This window comes from Lytechinus pictus, chromosome 16, assembly GCF_037042905.1.
Source record: "Lytechinus pictus isolate F3 Inbred chromosome 16, Lp3.0, whole genome shotgun sequence".
Taxonomy (NCBI): Eukaryota; Metazoa; Echinodermata; class Echinoidea; order Temnopleuroida; family Toxopneustidae; genus Lytechinus; species Lytechinus pictus.
In genome coordinates, this window is record NC_087260.1 from 10,858,595 (window position 1) to 10,877,161 (window position 18,567).

The 18,567-nt window shown below is 36.4% G+C and overlaps 1 protein-coding gene across 1 annotated transcript; it reads right to left on the reverse strand.

Moving 5' to 3' along the window:
- Positions 1-402: 402 nt before the first annotated feature.
- Positions 403-15,267, reverse strand: LOC129279403 (uncharacterized). The gene is made up of 4 exons (XM_054915496.2): positions 15,099-15,267; positions 11,780-11,890; positions 6,699-6,852; positions 403-6,009 (listed from the first exon to the last, which is right to left on the reverse strand). Exons 1-4 carry the CDS (start codon positions 15,258-15,260, stop codon positions 5,912-5,914), a joined length of 525 nt encoding a protein of 174 aa, XP_054771471.2. The 5' UTR covers positions 15,261-15,267; the 3' UTR covers positions 403-5,911.
- Positions 15,268-18,567: the final 3,300 nt, after the last annotated feature.

Sequence of the window (18,567 nt, forward strand, 5' to 3'; positions counted from 1 at the left end):
ATGAATAACACTGAACATTTCATAAAAATCAGATTTTAAATAAGAGTTATGACAATTTAAATTTTCGCTTATTTTTCACAAAACCAAAATTGACCAAATTTCACACATTGGATATTGTTGCCACATGAGTTCATATTCTGTGTTATTTAGATGACTTCCATCCAAAAGTGTCCAAAATTTTACATACACAAAAATCAATCTTTTTCTTGATTTTTTAATACTTGGAAAATACTTTCATGGACTTGGACTGCACCTATATTGATGTATACTCAAAGTTTTGACACATCATTTGTGCTTGCTACTATTGTTTTTAAACAAACTCTCCACACTTAAAGAAAATACCCATACCTGCATGGACCTAACTAGGAAATACATCACAAAACACACGACTGGAAAGCAGTCTATGTTGTAGAAGTGTAAGACTTTATTTCATAATCAATTCTCTTTTTTTCCATAATTTTGCATGAACTTTTGGAATGAAACTTATTTCAATATTTTTAAAAAGTCTTTTCCATTTTTTTTATAAGGGTACATCAAATAATACTTTGCAAAGGAATACAAATACCAAAAAGGCCAGGGAACTACATGTACTAAACCAAGAACTCGTACACTTTCACTTTATTTAAAAGGCATTTTTTAGGGAACTTAAAATCCACTCAAGAGCCCTCTTTTCTGTTGTTCAAATTTAATTTCATAATGATAAAACTCCTACATGCATACACAGTTCGGATAATGATAATATAAATATAAATCCCCATAAAGCCTAGGAAAAACTAAATAGATTGTTGATAAAAAGATCTTACATTGTAGGTGAATTTTCATATATTTTTACTTTTTTTGTCTTCGTAGGCTACTGAATACTTTCCCAAAGACGTGGATGCTGAAAAATGGCTCCGTACAATTTTCATATTTCAAGCTTTGTGAAACGTGAAGAGTAGTGGTTTGAAAAGGTCATCAATTTATTGATATAAAGTTAAGCAAACTTTAAAAAGTTTGGCATTTCTTGCAAAACGTTTCCACCATCACATGAAGAAATGAAAGATGCTCCTTAGAGGAATTTCATCAACATATTTTGTCTGAAAAGTCGTCAGATCTGACAACAAACCTTGGATTTGATTGGCCACGAAGAATAGCCTGACTGTTACTATGGTAACTGTCCATTAATGACAACTTGACCTTGTCTACAGCTTTTACAAGACAGTCCCTCAACTTTCAGTCTTGATTAAAACTATTGAAATATACCTTTTTCAATAAATTTACCCAACTTTCGGAAAAGTATTCAGTGTCTGACCAAAAATTTCTTCAGAAATATTGAAAATAGCCATTTTCATTTTCCCTGATATTACAATTTTTGTTCTCTTCATGATTTTATTCAGGCATAGCATTTTTCAGCTTTCACGAGACAGTCCCTCAAACTTTCACGGTCTTGATTAAAAATATTCAAATATAACTTGTTCTCAATCAATTTTCCCACTTTTTGGAAAAGAAATCAGTGTCTCAGCCAAAATTTCTTCAGAAATATTGAAAATAGCCATTTTCATTTTTCCCTGATAATACAATTTTTGTTCTCTTCATGATTTTATACATGCATAGCATTATTTACATTTCTAGTTGCTGTAATGACTACTACAAAACGATTATACAATTTACTAAAACATGCATAAACATCACACTATCATATTAGATAGTAAAGAATTACTTCATTCTTAATACATTTTGGGATATACCTGTACATGTATATTTTGTACATATGTGACCATACTTGCCAGTTCATAATGACTATAAATGATATAATGGATATAATTCTAGAAAACTTGAAAGGTGAAAAAGGATCAGAAATATATATGCTTAAACTTGGAGACAAAATATACAGATGATAGTGAAGACATTTACAAGTATAAGGAACATCCGCATTTGTCTGGCAGGTTGACAGGTCCAACATCTTTCCTTGATTTTGATTGGTCAAGAGTCAGACCGTTACTATGGTAACTGTCAGATACATGTAAATGACAACTTGTCAGTGTCCCCGGCCTGAGAAGAGAATGCAAATGAAATTACACGTACACGTCTGTTTTCATACAGCAAATAATGTATTTTTTTTTCAATAAGATATTTTATCCAGACCCGACCCCTAAAAAATTGAGATTTCTCCTTTTTTCTAGTTAAAGAAAACAATTCTTTATTGTTATAGACTTTTTGAACCCTCCTCTGCAAGTTTATCAATGATATAATCTAATCCTTTAGCCTCAAAATGAACTTGAAATCCCCCGTGAATAAAAATTACCTATCCCTTCCACTCCATTGATAGAAGGGCTTTGCGTAAATGTCTCCCTTTTGCCCAAAATATCAAACAATGGTTCATAATATTGCATTTCTTAATATGCATGGAAATTGAAATAACTATTAAAAAAAAATGAGATAAGGAATTAAAAGGAAAGAAAAAGATAACTAGATGAAATAGAAGGCACAACCACAAAAAGACAAGAAAGGCGGGAAACATGCTAAAGTGATGAGGAAAATTGAAAGAAATTAATAGGAAAGAGAGTCGACAGAAAAAGGCACCACAAGCAACATCACAAACATTGATACATAAAGATGTTTGTCGGAAAAGAGAAAAGCATAATGAGGAGAGAGGGGAAGAAAGAGGGAGAGAGGGGTAGAAAGAGGGAAAGAAGAGAGGAACAAGGGGTCGGAAAATACGAAAAAGAAAGGTTCACAAGAATTCAAAATATTGTGTACCGGTGTATATTTGGGTTTCACGTCACAAAGAAAAGAATAATGTGGTTTCATATAATATACATAATTACAAAATAAAACAACACCCAAACTTTGTCACAATTCATCTCCATTAAAATATGAGTTACCTGATATTACACACGAAAGAATAAAAAAAATATGTGTATAGAAAGAAAAAAAAAGCATGCATGATTATTCACAATCACCACTTCACATATTGGAAATCTAGAGCTGGACGGTCAGACCTGAACATTTCAGCCAGCGTATGCCGATGTATGCAGGCTACGGCAAGCATTTTTTTTATCCCCCTTTTTGTCATATCAATGAAAATCCATATTTTATTGTTCAAAATAAAAATCTGAAAAAGAAATACTCAAAAAAGATCATGGGCCCGGCAGCCACTGTGCAGCGTCAGATTGACATTGCCCTAGCAGCAACTCTCATCGTTTAACATCGTTAAATTGGTCTGATGTGGCCGGCCGGGGCTTGAACTTCCGACCTCCTTGAAGAAGTACATGTACTCTCCCAAAAAAGCGTGAATGCTGTCCTGGAGAGGACAGCGGGTACGGGTTGTCAGACGGACGCTTTACCAACTGAGCCATTAAATTTCTTTTTTTTTAACGATGAATTGAAAATATGAAAGAATCGCACTGATTGGTCCCTGGTCAGTATTTTAAACCTAATGTGCGTGTAACATTGATATTGATTGGTCAGTTTAAAAAAAAATCATATTCAACTAAAAGAATGATTCTTCATATAAGAGTTTTAATTCTTGATATGTTGTGTTGTTAATGAAATAGAATTCTAGGTATCAAGAATGAAATGCTTGATATTAAGAAATGGGATTGAAAGGGAAAAAAACAGCCGGCAATACATACAGTACATCGGCATGTGACGGCTAAAACATTCAGGAGTAACACCCCCTTTTTAATACATAATAGACATAATTTCTTTGCCTGCATATATAACTACAGGATTGCAACTTTAATATTTACAGAAGTTCTCTAACCTACTTGAAATTTGATTCTTCAAATTAATAATTGTTTTTGTTTGCTATTTGTCCAATATATTGAACCTTAGGATAAATACCTAAATTAATAGTTAGTGCTTCTATAAAACAGTATGTGTATTAGAACTTCAAGCAATATACACTGCAAGCACAAAACATATCCAATAGACCTGCTTTAATACCAACATATTTAAATTGTATTATGTTGTATACTAATAATAAACAAATGCTTGTTTGAGGATTGCCAGATATAGCAACAGGGGAAAAAATTACACTGGGGCTTGGGGCGGTTTAGCCCTCAAAATGCTCAAAGGCTGGGGCCCTGAAAACTTAAAAATCCCCATTCATCTCGATACAGCTTATACAATGTTGCAGATTTAGACATTAATGGTGCAGTTATATGTCCCCTACAGCGACAGTACGACGGGTCAAAAACAGCCATTTTATTCATTTTCATTCAAACCACCTGTATGTAGCTGGTACAAAAAATGTTGAAACGGCTGTTTTCGACTAATCGTACGGTCGCTTTAGGGGAAATGTGACTTCGCCATAAGTTATGAAAAGTAGCCCCCTAAAAATGAAAAAAAATAATAATAATTTCTTGCCTGTATTATAGCAACAAGATTGTATGCGAACTGGGGCCCGTTGCAGAAAGAGTTGCGTTTTAATAAACGCAAGTAAAAAAACAATCGCAAGACAAAAATGCGCGCTGTTGATAGGTTGATTTTTGGAGTTGCAATTGATTGCAACTCTTTCTGCGATGGGCCCCTGGATTCCAATTAATGTAGTTCAGTTATTAAGAAACATGCTTAAGTTTTAAATCATTTTAATAGTAAACAAATCTATTCATTTAACTACCACTGTACCATACAAGTTCTGTTATAGCTTAATTACAGTTTTGTTACATGATTTACTTTATTTACACCTTTAAATGAGCATACCTGTTTTGCTGATATACAAGTAACCAAAGGAAACAATAACACTGCTACAAATTCGATAAAATAATATTCGTAAATACAGCACATTACACATGGGTACTTGAGATAGTCAAAACAGATAATAAAAACATTTCAATTGAATTTCATTATTACCATGCTTTTTCAAAAATTTGTTCTTTAATTGCAACAACATTCAATACAGCATTTTAGTATTAAAAAAAATTGTCCGTTTTCACAAAGTGATAGATGAGTATGCAAATAATAAAAAGTTAGTTTTGGGTAAATTTCTTTCAAATATTCCTGTCATAATATCCACATCTTATGCAATTCTTTGTTTGTTCCTTCGCATGATTCTCCAAATTTAGGGAGAAAATAAGAGCTATACACCAAACCGTCGATTCATTTAAAAAAATAAAAGAGGCATTGTTACCTTGTTTTCATGAAGCAACAATTTAAGGAAACCCACATGTAAAACGCACAAGAGCCTTTAATAATGGGTGGTAAACTGTCAAATGCCATGCAAAAATAGTTTTTGCTTTGAATGTCACTTTGTGAAACCAGGGACGAAATAGTTTTCGGTCAACTGAACCTACATGTAATACCGTGAGCAATAATGCTCTAGTATTTTCAATAACAATTAATGCATTTTTAAATGTCAACTTTTTTCAATGATCATCTTCCAATAATACATGACAATGTTTACCCTTTGAACACACAGCAGTGTGGATACAAAAGCTCTAATAAATTGCATTTTTAATTTTTTCTTCTTTACTATAATCATAAATTCTGTTACTATCAAAATAAATTCTGATTTATTGCTTACTCTTATCTAAAAACATATATCTTTGTTTATGTTGCAAATAAAAGAATTTCAATATCACACCCTTGCCTATTCTTCACAATAAAAAATTATCTCTTGTAATCCTTCCGAGACTGGCCTTTTATTAGTGTTTGATCGTTATTATTTAAAAAAAAAAACAATATACACAAATTCAAATTCATAGTATCACTTTACTGTACATTGTTAATACTACACATCTACAATGAACAGAAATAGTGAGAACTTATATACCAATTCAACTGGTCCATCAATTATTTTACAAATATGATTTGATACAGATACATTTTCAAATTTTTACTCATACAGTCTTGGGTATATTGCAACGTAGATTCACCGATCGGGTCATTTGTGCAAACCTTGTATAGATTTGAACTGAGCGTTTCGTTTCTAGGCCCCCATGATGTCAATATGGACGTTGTTCTTTCCGTTGAAGAAGACCATTGATCGGCCTGACTGGGAGTCCACACTTCTCTTCACTGGAGCACCTGTTTGTATTAAGAGAGAACACTGAAATCATCTTCATCTTCAACATCATCATCACTATAAAAGTCCTCGTCATTATTATCGTAGTCATCATTTTCACTGTATTCATTCCAGAATTGTCATCCATTGACATTGTCATCATCATCAGTTCACTGTCATCATGAACATCATTTTCACCATAATCATTATCCTGATCATAATCATGTATATCACCAGTCATTTATCATTGTCATCACCAATAATATCATCATCAAAATGTAATCATCATAATCATCACCATCAATACGGAATCAATGCTATTATCAACAACCATGAAGAATAAAAACCAGGACATGAGTGGTTTTCAAACCTAGGACCTTTTGCACATTAGGCTGTGACTATCCCCAATATACCAACCGAGCCGACTTGAAGGCCATTTGGTTTTTAAACGTTAACCACTCATCTGTAGTGCTATGCTTACTCCCCGGCCATTTGTTTTTTTCAGTCACCGTGCCAGACTTACTTCCCAGCCGTTTCATGCTAAAATGTCTCAACCAACTGTTGCTCCAATATGCAATTTTTTTTTAGTCACCATGCTAGACTTACTCCCCAGCCGTTTAATGCTAAAATGTCTCAATCAAGTGTTGCACCAATATATGCCACCCTCTTTCTTCACTCCCCTATAATTCACCTCTTCCTCCCTTTTGCTTACCTTCCTCGATCTCCTGGGTAGAGTGAAGCCAAAAGGTTGAGATCTGAAAGCAGTGAGTCTGGACGCTCGTGGCTAAAGCCGTCATGTTCACCGCCGGCCCCTGGACTTGCATCTTAGTGTAGATCGTCTTCAGTTGGGTCAAGTGCTCACCAGCCTGTCAAAAATGAACCATTATAAGACATTCATTAACACATTGTGTTTATTGTAAGCAATGAGTATTGACACTCGTAGCGAAAGTCGGCATGTCTACCGCCAGCCGGTTGGACCTGCATCTTAATAGTATAGAACAATGAAGCAATGACATCAGTTGCCATGGTGTAATGGTTCTAAACAAATGAACCCACCAAATGAAAGCGTGTGTTTCTCATAGGTGAAAATGGCTGCTATTGGAATTTGATCGCTAGCAACCTATTTTTCAGACGAGCCAATGCGTATAGACGACCGTCAGCTGCGACTATGTTTAGAACCAGCCCGCCATGACACCATGGCAACTGATGTCACACTTCAGTACTCTTTAGTGTCGTCAGTTGGGTTAATTGATAGCGGCACCACTAGGCTCTGATCAAATACAATGAAAGCAGCATATGAACATGCTGAATGGATGAAAAGGTATCCATGACATTTAAGACTTGGAAGTAAATGTAACTGAATTCATTAGCATTGCAATTAAGTATTAAAATGTCTACATGGAGATACAACAGGATTCACAATGACATTTTGAAAGCTCTATTAAAAGTTTGTACGAGGGATATGCACACCTGTTGAACAGGTCATGTGGACTAGCGGTTTAGAGCATTGGACTCATGATCGTAAGGTTGTGAGTTCGAATCCCCGCTCTGCCATTCTCTCCATATTAAAGCTAAAATTCATAAAAAGACTCGAGAGTACTTTCTGTCATCTTCAAGGTCAGCCACTTTGCCTGATTATAGATGTAATATGTAATTGGTTATATACCAGATAGGCATTATACCAGCAAATAACTTTCCTGCAGAGTTCATGCAGGAGTTTAAACAAACAGAGAAAATCAGTTTCCTGTTTAGGATTCTTCAAAGCAGTACCGGGTCAAAGTTCCCTTGGATCAGTAGTCGAGTCTTTTAAAGAGAGACATTGCTTTGACAGTATCCTTCCTTGAAATGAGAGTTATGCAGTTGTGTCAGCATAGGAAATGGCTCCAAATGTGGCGAACTTTTATCCTTTGCCACTCACATGTGCTCTACTTATTTTGGCATCCCAGAAAGTGACTATAACACCAAAATGAATTTCTTCCAATCACGGGCTGTATAAAAGAGCAAGTTTATATTTTATGATTTACTTTTATTGTAATTTATGTGATTTTTATATGCAACTTATTGAGGTCATCACTCATAGGCCTTTTTCAGGACGGCCGTCTGGTGACGAGTGTGATTTTTTAATAAAGAACAAACTACTTCTACTACTATCATTCGTCATAGGATTCTTTTTACCCACCTGTAGTCTCTGTTGGCCTAAATCATCATCATCAATCCAAAGTTTTAAATCTGGTTTGTCCCCGTGAACGGGGGTAGCCGGATTCACCTCATACTCGCAGCAATCGTCCTTACCCACTCCCCCCTTCCTCTACTTTGCCTGATTCAGTGCACCCTCCATCCTCAAACCAACCCTCCTACTTCTCCCCCTCCACTTGCCTCTTCCATGTTTTGTTTGGCCATCCCCTCCTGCTTGAACCAACCACCTTGAACTCAAAGGCCGTTCTTCACACATGCCCATCTTACCTCCTTTACACATGGAGATTTGGTGGAGATGTTTTACCTGATTGCTAAGAAAGCATGAATGCTTGTGAGCAAGCTACCAGAAGACTGACGGCTTAAGGTCCTCTCCAAGGGACCTGGTAATGAGGATTAATGCCTTACCAAAGGGCATTTATGCACCGAGTGGGAATCAAATCCGGGTCACCAGAATCCGAAACCCCTGCTCTACCATTGCTCCTTCCCAACCCAACTTGTTCAGTTTAAATACATGTAAACTGTATCAGATCTAGATCTACATGTACAACGATATACATCTATACCGTGTTTACACACTACACCAGCTTGCAGGGCAGACCCGACTCGCGGATTAGACTCGGCTTGCAGGATAAAAACACAGATTTGTGGATAAAATTTCGCCAACACCAACGACACTCTGCGAGCCAGATTACACGCTCCCACACATCGAAATTGAACTGAAAGCAAAGCCGGAGCTTGTTTATATGTTTTTTTGTTTGAAACATTTCAGGAATATTACTAATAAAGGCTGTCTATCATGACCATCACACATTAGACTTGGCTTGCAGGATAAAAACACAGACTTGTGGATAAAATTTCGCCAACACCAACGACGCTCTGCGAGCCAGATTACACGCTCCCACACATCGAAATTGAACTGAAAGCAAAGCCGGAGCTTGTTTATATGTTTTTTTGTTTGAAACATTTCGGGAATATTACTAATAAAGGCTGTCTATCATGACCATCACACATGCAGCTCACATGAACGGGTCTCATCCTACAATTTTGGCGGAGCAAAAAAGACGAGTCGGCTCTGGCGCGCGGAGCAAGGCAATCACGATTACATGCAGAAAAAAGGCGAGCCAGACTCGCCTCGCGGGTCAGGCCCGGGAGCCGGGGTAGCGTGTAAACACGGTAATAGTGACAATGAACCTTGGTTTTACAATGACACAACATGCATGAATGATCCTGTGACATTTGCTCCGGTCTTAATATCTCAGAGGGCATATGGTTAGAGTTAAGATTGTAGTTTTTGGTTCAGAAGAATATAAAGATAAAGACATGTGTTTATTGTTACATGGAGGTTAAGATTTATATTTGGCTTTTATAATGTGCTGATTTTCCATCGGAGTAATTGTCGCCAAAGCAAATGTCATGGAACTGATTTCGCACACTCATTAAATCACCGTTTACTGCAACCAACCTCGTTAGATTTTTTTTTTACCCACCTTGTACAAAAAGTGCAGTACAGTGAAAAAAATATCAGGAAATTCTTTAGGCCAATGCAAGGACCCCACGCGCAAGCTGATGAATGTGCGCACCTGCTGCAGAGCGCTTGCTGGACTAGCCCAACATGGCAGCGCAATCCCTATAAAGAACAAAGGAAAAGACACAACACTCAAAAGGAGAACAAAATTGAAGTTGATCAATTTAATGACTTATTTTTTAGAAATAAGTGAACAGAGCGACCAGACTTCGGAAGAGCAAATTAGTATTTTTTTCTCTATTGAAAGTTAGTATTTTTTCCATCTAGATTCATACCTTCTCAATTGATCCTATTTTATTCACTATTCTTAATCCTCATTGAGTATGAATGCCCAACTATTTTCATTTTGCTCTACAAACTACAATGCAATTTACATCTACTTGTACATGCTAAAATTCTAGATCTACAAAGTATAATACAGGCAATTCCATTAAATAGCTCTAATGCGTTTCCATACAAAATTACATGAATTAATACTTTTAAATGCACATATTCCTGTCATATCTACATGACAAATGTTAATTTTCAGAATAGTTGGTAGCTCTGACTGGGCTCTCTCCCTACGACACTCTTTGTATCATATTTGTAAGTAATTATTGTTCATTTTTTTACCCATTTTGTAAACCTCTGATGAACTCAAGCACATTAACAGCTGGGCTCTCAAAGGGAAAGTTGGTGTATACTTTTTATACATTCTTTTTGACCCACACCCTGTAAACCTCTGATGAACTCGAGCATATTACTTGGGCTCTCAGAGCAGGAGTTAGTGTAGAATTTGTATACATTCTTTTTGACCCACCTTGTAAACCTCTGATGAACTCAAGCACATTAGCTGTGCTCTCAAAGAGGACGTTTGTGTCTAATCATTATACACATTTTTGGGACCCACCTCGTTAACCTCTGTTGAATTCCAGCACATTAGTTGGGCTCTCAGAAAGGGACTTTGTGTAGAATTTTTATACATCGTTTTTACCTACCTTGTTAACCTCTGATGAACTCAAGCACATTAAAGTCATTAGTCAGGCTATCAAAGAGGGAGATTGTTGATATAATAATTACACATTTTTTGGACCCACCTTGTAAACCTATGATGAACTCAAGCACATTACATGTAGCTTGGCTCTCAGAGCGGGAGTATATGTAAAATTACTGTACTTTTGTTGGACCCACCTGTAACCTCTGATGAACTTAAGTATGATTAATGGCCTTTCAAAGAGAGAGATTGTGTCTAATTATTACACATTTTTTGACCCACCTTGTACATGTAACCTCTGTTGAACTCAAGCACATTAGTTCGGCTCTCAAAGAAGGAGTTTGTGTATTAAATTCATCAAAATTAAAGCTCAATTATGAAAGGGGAAATGACTGCTGTGTGGTCTGACACTGACTGTGTGATATTAAAATATATAGTATAAATAAAATAAATATAGTATTAAAATGCATCTTTCAGATACTATTAATAATAATCAAGAGAATAAATGAGCCTATAATTTTTTTCCAAATAGATAGAGAAACTAAAATTTCTCTACAGGAAAAGTATTTGTTATTAGCTACTTGGTAATTATTGCTGTATGAATGCAATGAGTAGTGAATTGGTGCATTACCATTCAAGTGGGTTTATATTACAAGACTACACTAATGCGAATGATGCATTATGGGTTGGGAACCCGGCCAGATATGAGTAGTTGGGGACTAGTGGTGGCACCTGGGACCCATCTTACAAAGAGTTGCGATTGATCCGATTAATTGCAACTATGGAAAGCCAGCAAAGTCAACATAAAAATGCATGTTTGTTCAAAACATTTTCTAGATATGAATGTATATCCATAAATTCATTGATTTCTTGACAATTTGGTGTGTTCTCCTTTGTTTACAAAGGATATTTTGCAAACTTCCTGTAGAAAAATTATGACACTGATAGATTTCCATGGAGTTACGATTGATTGGATCAATCGCAACTCTTTGTAAGACAGGGCCCTGGTTCATATTAGTTTTAAACATTTTTTTTACCCACCTTGTATACACTGATGAACCATTAAAAAGCATAATTACTATAAATTTTTTTGACCCACCTTGTAACCTCTGATGAACTCGAGTACGTTCGTTGGGCTCTCAAAGAGGGAGTTTGTGTGATTCATGAGGAAGCATCGCCTGTCTTCGTTGTCACGGAAAGCAGTAATTTGCTGGGTCACGAAAGAGAAAATAGATACCATGAATCACAACCATCAATAATAGTCAACATGAAAAAAAAGCAGAGGTTCTAATATGAAAGTGTTCAATCACAGACTCAAAGTTGACACTTTATTCAATTATACCATGTCTAGATTGAAGACTAGGTTCCAAACTCTTTGACTGTGAAGCAGCCAACATACATAATCAGTGAATCTATTCTTTATTTTCGAGTCTGCATTACGCACAGACTAGTAGGGGTCTTTTCTAGCAACCAAGAGGAAGGGTGGGTGATTCCCCCCCTTCCATAGATCTGCTTCTGTGATGAAAGTTAAATATATAGGCCCGTATTCTGAAGTCGGGTTTAACTTAAACTCAGGCTTAAAGTTGTGGTTTAAGTGTGGATAGCCAATTGCTACATAAATCACTAACAGTAGAGATATCATATTTCAGCTCATTTGGCTCTCAAATGACAAATCATCATAATTGTCTAGGAAGTATAAATAGACGATTGTCGTCACCTTCGATGAATCAGGAAAGAGCAGAGTAAACATAAGAATCATACATTGTAATACAAATTTTGACACTTTTGGCTTCCCATAATTTTAGCAGAGTTAGACCATGGTCTAAGTCAAACCTAACTTCAGAATACGGGCCTTTCTGTTTAAAGCAGAGAAGTCAAAGCAGCATAGTGACGAAAATATTGAATTATCAGGAAGGCATGAGAGCCTGTAAAGTGATACTGAATAAATAAAAACCATTTATGTAATTCAGGTGTTTTGCATCGAGGTCAGTAGTTTTCCAGGCTCCGCGACAGATACACCGTATCACGCAGTCAAGGGATGATTTACCTGGCGCTACACAAATCTTTTTCTTTTGTCATTAATTACTTGTTTTCAAATAAATTACATTAATGATTCATGTAGACCTGTTTAAGGTGCTAAGGGTCTATTAAAGAGAATGTCAAGCCAAGGCATTGACAAGTCACAGTTACAAATTTAGCACTGTCCGAACCCTCATTCCATCAACCCGACAGGCTTACTATATAAAAAAAACGGATGGGATATACAGTACAATACATGTACATGTAATGTACATACCGGTATATACACATACACCAACCTATTTGATAGAAATTCTGTATCATTACATTTCCCCTTGATGTGTCACATAATATCCCTATAAGATTACATTTAACTTCCTTTTTGAAGCAGTTTTAATCAGTGAGGCCTTCAGATCACTCCAAAGGGGCCAATTCGTGACTAGTAATTTTGATACTGACTGTTGCTAATTTCAGACTTTATAAGAAAGGACATGGGGTACTAGTGAATTCAATATTTAATAATTTCATGAATACTATTTCTGCATCATACATATCATGTACAGGGGAAAGTGTTCTTCATAGGTGAAATAATCTTTATTCATTAACAGCCAATAAATGGAAATTGATATGCTGACATGATTCAAATACATGTAATAATTTTTTAGTATAAAATTTGCTAGCCGGAATCATGGACTTCCTATTAAAGTCCATGCAGGAATCAACATAATTATTTTGATAACATTCCTTAGTTCAAAATTTGTGATTTGAAAGTGAAGACAAATAATGTCTTGACTCTCAATACATACAGATTAACTGCTAAGTACATTATAACAGTTCCGGTAGAAGATCGCTTCCTGAAATGGTACCATTTACAGTCACACATGAACTTGTTCATGTGAGAAGTGTTCTTGAGAAAGGGTTCAGAAGATCACTTGAGTGTTCTTAATCACATTTAACCAATGCTATAAAACAGAATTTGCTGAGTGGAAACTGGTTAAAGAAAGTGAATGTGAACACGGTCTTGAGAACCAGTTCTGAAGAATGCTTGTAATGTTCACACTCACAAAAACTGATTCAAATCGAGTCTGTTTGGTAAGAACTGGTTCGAGAAAGTGGACAAGGTCTTGAAAGAAAATGAATGAGAACAGGGTCTTTGAGAACCTGTTCTGAAGATTGTTTGCAATGTCCACACTCGCATTTGATTCCAACTGAATCCGCTGCTTGCAGCGTTCACAGTCACACTGAATCAATTCTAATGCGATATGCTTCAGTTGGAGATGGTTCAGCAATAAGAATGTGAACAAGGTCTTGAGACCAGTTACAAAGATATTGACGTGTTCACAGTCACACAGAATCAGTTTTAACTGAATCTTGAGAGGGGCCCATAACACAAAGCTTGGCAATTATCATAGAACATTCTTCTACAATTGATTGCATTCACTACAATGTACAATCAATCATGAAAATCAAGTGTACGATTAATTGCTAACTTTTGTGTTATTGGACCCAGGATGTGAACAAGTTTTGAATAATGGTTTAAAAGATATTGAAGAGTTCACAGTCACACTACGACTGATTCTAACTTGGTGGGAACCAGTTCAGTGTGAATAAGAGTGCTTCTGACAAGTGCTTTTTAAAAGCATTCACTCACAAAATCTCATGGAATCTCTCTTAATTAGAGTGGATTCAGGAAAGTGAATAGGAAGATGATCTTGAGAATGAGGGGCACATTTCAGGAAGACTTACATAACACTTCCATTATTGATTGTAACTACCACGGAAGCCTTGAAGGTAATTGGATGTTGAACTCTTTTACCATGGTAGTTGCCATTAGGGCAAAGTTACATTTATGTAGGAATCTTTATGAAACGGGCCTCAAGAAAGTCGCTCGGAGAATTTAGTCACACAGAACTGGTTCTCCCTGAATTCATTTCAGTTGGAGCTGGTTTTAAAGGTCTTTAGAAAGAGTTCCAAAGATCCCTATTAAAACCAATTCTATAAATCTGAACAATGTTTTTACAAACAGTTCCAAAGATCCCTAAACCAATTCTAACCAAATCTGAACAAGGTCTTGGGAACAAGTTCCAAAGATTGCTTGAACTGTTTTGTCAGTCACACTTTATTTAAAGCATAGTTTAACTGAATCTGTTTGGTTGGAACTGGTTCAGAAAGATGAATGTGAACAGGGTCTAGGTAGTAGCGTACGTGCGGGGGGGGGGGGTGGGGTAGGGGGTTACAGGTGTTCAAACCCCCCTTCAATTTTTTTTATACCCAACCCCCCCTCCCTAAAATTTTGTTAAAGACTTTTTTTTGGGGGGGATGTCAACATGTCATTCAGCTTGAACCCCCCCCCCTTTCAAAAATCCTGCGTACGCTCCTGGGTCTCGGTGTATACTCACCACACTAAAGTCCGCCATGACGGTGATGTGATGGTTGCTGTTGAACTTGGGGATGTCAATGGTTTCAATCTGCTTCTGTTCCTGGACTCCAATGGTCTCTTCGCAGGTTTCATTGATGACCGGGTCGGGAGGGAAGGTCAACTGGCAGTACACCGGGTTCATCGTCTTGAGAATAACAAAAGAAAGGAAGAAAAGAACATTGAAAAGACTGTAAGAATAATAAAGCATAAGAGCGAAAATATGAATCTCCTGCTTTCGATATTGATACATGTATACATGTATGTACATCAGAGATGTCTCTATTGGGCATAACATACACGTACAGTATCAAATTGGGTTCATCGTCTTTCAGAATTACATAAGAATCATATTTACATGAACACAGTGGTAGTCTTGCATTTTTATAGTGGTATTTGATTTTGATAATAATAAAAATAATATTCCGCTTTTATATAGCACTTAATACATCAGAACGACGTGTCTAGAGCTTTACAGCTTTACTTTATTATTACCCCGGTCATCGGATTCAATCAGTCATTCCCACACACAGTGTATGCACGTCCTCCACTCCCTGGGGAGTATTCAAGTCAGTTGCCAGTGAAGCGCACACAGTACTGGACAAGCTACAATGACTTTCACATCCTACCGGGTACCCATTTAGCACCTGGGTCGAGAGTGGCAAAGTGTACACTAGCGGTGGGTGATTTTTCAACATGTATATTATCAAAATTGTGCAATATTAAAAAAAAACTCTATTATGCTGATATATCGCAGCAACACATGACAATATGCCCCAAATACTGTCAATTATGAAAATTCAATCACTACTTGTTGAACATAAATGCAGCTCTGTATTGCTTTAAACTCAGAACTTTGTATAATATGTACATGTACATGTATATTGGTACCCAAATGCTTGCTCTTCACGGACAAGTAATCAAATTAAAGCCCTACTTTCATTTCCCAGTTCCCTGCTCTCACAGAAAATTTGCAGCTCAAATGAACATATAATATAATTAATTTTCAGACTCGGCGATGTTTTGCTGGCAATGATTTTGAACAAACATCAAGATCAAATATCGGCCAGCACTAATGTACACAGATGAACAGATAAATGACTGTATACAACAAGGGCATATGTAGAGAATATTTGTACATCATCTACATACTCAGGTACAGATATTTATCCAAGACACTGGCATTTTAGTCATGGATTTACATGTACATGTACATGTAGGAGGAAAAAATACAAGTAGGTCCACAATTTTATCACTTTCATGTATACATTTCATGACCTTTATATTTTTCACAACACAATTAAAAAAAAGAGAATTTGAAAATAAATGACTGAAGAGGTCAGTGTATAAATGGTCCTGTCCTTATACAGGAAAAAAAAAACCATACACAAATGATAAAAAACTGAAGTAAAAGTGCACAGACATCATTTGACTCATTGTTCTTGAAAATGAGACCATGAAAACAATTGAAAAGGAAGTCCATACAGTCGTCGGGTCGGGAATCTTACCTTCTTTATATTCCATTATGGTACAAAGAACTTGTTATTTAACAGTAGGCGGTTTCAAACCGCCTCGATCACATGAATCCCCGTTAAATTACGAGAACATTTTTAGGCTAAAAAATACCCATTAATTATTCCTGCATTCACACCGCCCCGAAACATACCCTTCGGGATAAATTCCTGAAGTTAGGAGCATGCGCAGTATGGTCTAATAAGCAGGCAAGGCGCGAGATTCAAAACCACTAGCCCAGCAGCCACCCACGGCGCCTGCGCCCAACGACATGCTGGGCTAAAAGTTCCCGTAAATTGCTTTCACATTGCCAAAATACCTGCGACCTTGGAAAAATCCGCGCGAAAGTTCTCGTAATTTCGCCAAGTACCTACTATTTAGTGGGTATTTTCTATCGGGGAAATTACGCGTAGTTTGCTTTCACATTACCAAAATACCTGGTATTTTCTGATCGGGGTAAATTTCCCGATCAGAGAATACCTGGAACTGACGAACTTCGAGGCGGTCTGAAACCACCTTCTGAAAATCATTTTTGAAGGGAAGTTAATAATCAATTGGCTGTTTGAATAAAAGTAGAACAATGGAAAGATAAGGTCAAAGACGCTCAAATGAACTTTAAGTATATGTCACGGTACTGTACATGTTCATAAATGTACATGTACATTTATTGTAGGCTAATACATGTACATGTATTTAATAGCCTATAGTATAGAATGAAACATTTACATGTACATGTACTGTAAATTCCACTCAGTATTATAACATGTAGCTCAGGCTAAATTTAAAGGTGGTATAAAGTTTAGTTTAAAGGACAAGTCCACCAGAACAAAAATTTGATTTGAATAAAAAGAGAAAATCCAACAAGCATAACACCGAAAATGTCATCAAAATCGGATGTAAAATAAGAGAGTTATTACATTTTAAAATTTTGCTTCATTTCACAAAACAGTTACCATATCTTCCTGGTCTGTATGCAAATAAGATTGATGACTTCATCCATTCAAATCAACTTTTTGTTGGGGTAGACTTGGCCTTTATAAACTAGACCACCTGTCAACTGGGCGTTGTGGCGTGCGCCTGTAATCCAAGCTATGCGGGGAAGTTACAAATTGATGCAGAGGTTCGAGGTTCGAGCCCTGGTCACGTCTTTCGGATGGTGACGTTAAAGGTCGGTCCCAGACGTAAATAATCATATCTGATTGATACACGTCTGACAAAACTCAAATACACACACACACACACACTTAAACTTGAGTTCTGAATCTATAGGGAAGTACTTTCAGAGCATGCAAAGTGAAGATTGCAAAATAGGTGTTTCAAACTCACCGTTGTGTATTAAATGTCAATTTTAGCTCCCCCCCCATCTTTTTCTTTATGAATACACATGCAATCTCCCATCTTTCTATTTGAAACAAAATACTGATCTTAAGCCTGATATTGTTTTTTTCTTGAGTTGTATGTAGAGTACACTGTATCCAGCGCACGACACTGGCACTGGTCCGACGGTCCCAGACCAGTAAAAATTGCTGTAGGGCAAGTAACTTTTCAGAAATAGCCAGATTTAATGGTCTGAAATTACTAGGAAAAATTATATCTTACTGATACAAATGTTATTTTCTTCTTTTATAAATTATGGCTCTGGTGTCTCTACAAAATTGAGAAATGGCTCTCATGAACTATGTTGTGTGTGTACTGTTTGATTGTGTGTTTTTTTTTTTGGGGGGGGGTAACAATAAGCAATAAAAGAGGGCAAAATATATTCTTGAGCCTTTTAATGTTTTTTTCTTTATTTCAATAAGCAATAAAAGATGGCAAAATAAACTCAAGCCTTTTTAATGTTTTTCTTTATATTTGGAGACCAGTAAATTTTAGGTTCGGACCAGTAAAAATGAACTGACTACTGGTCCGACGTGATCAGGTTGGGCCAGTAGAAGAAAGGG

Bases quoted from the DNA above. Each gene is read 5' to 3' on its own strand.
- LOC129279403 (XM_054915496.2), bottom strand. From the start codon at position 15,260: ATGAACCCGGTGTACTGCCAGTTGACCTTCCCTCCCGACCCGGTCATC. The intron at 11,891-15,098 runs GTGAGTATACAC...TTCGTGACCCAG, and splicing joins TCATGGCGGACTTTAGTGTG to CAAATTACTGCTTTCCGTGA. The intron at 6,853-11,779 runs GTGGGTCAAAAA...CATTTTTGACAG, and splicing joins AGTTCATCAGAGGTTACAAG to GCTGGTGAGCACTTGACCCA.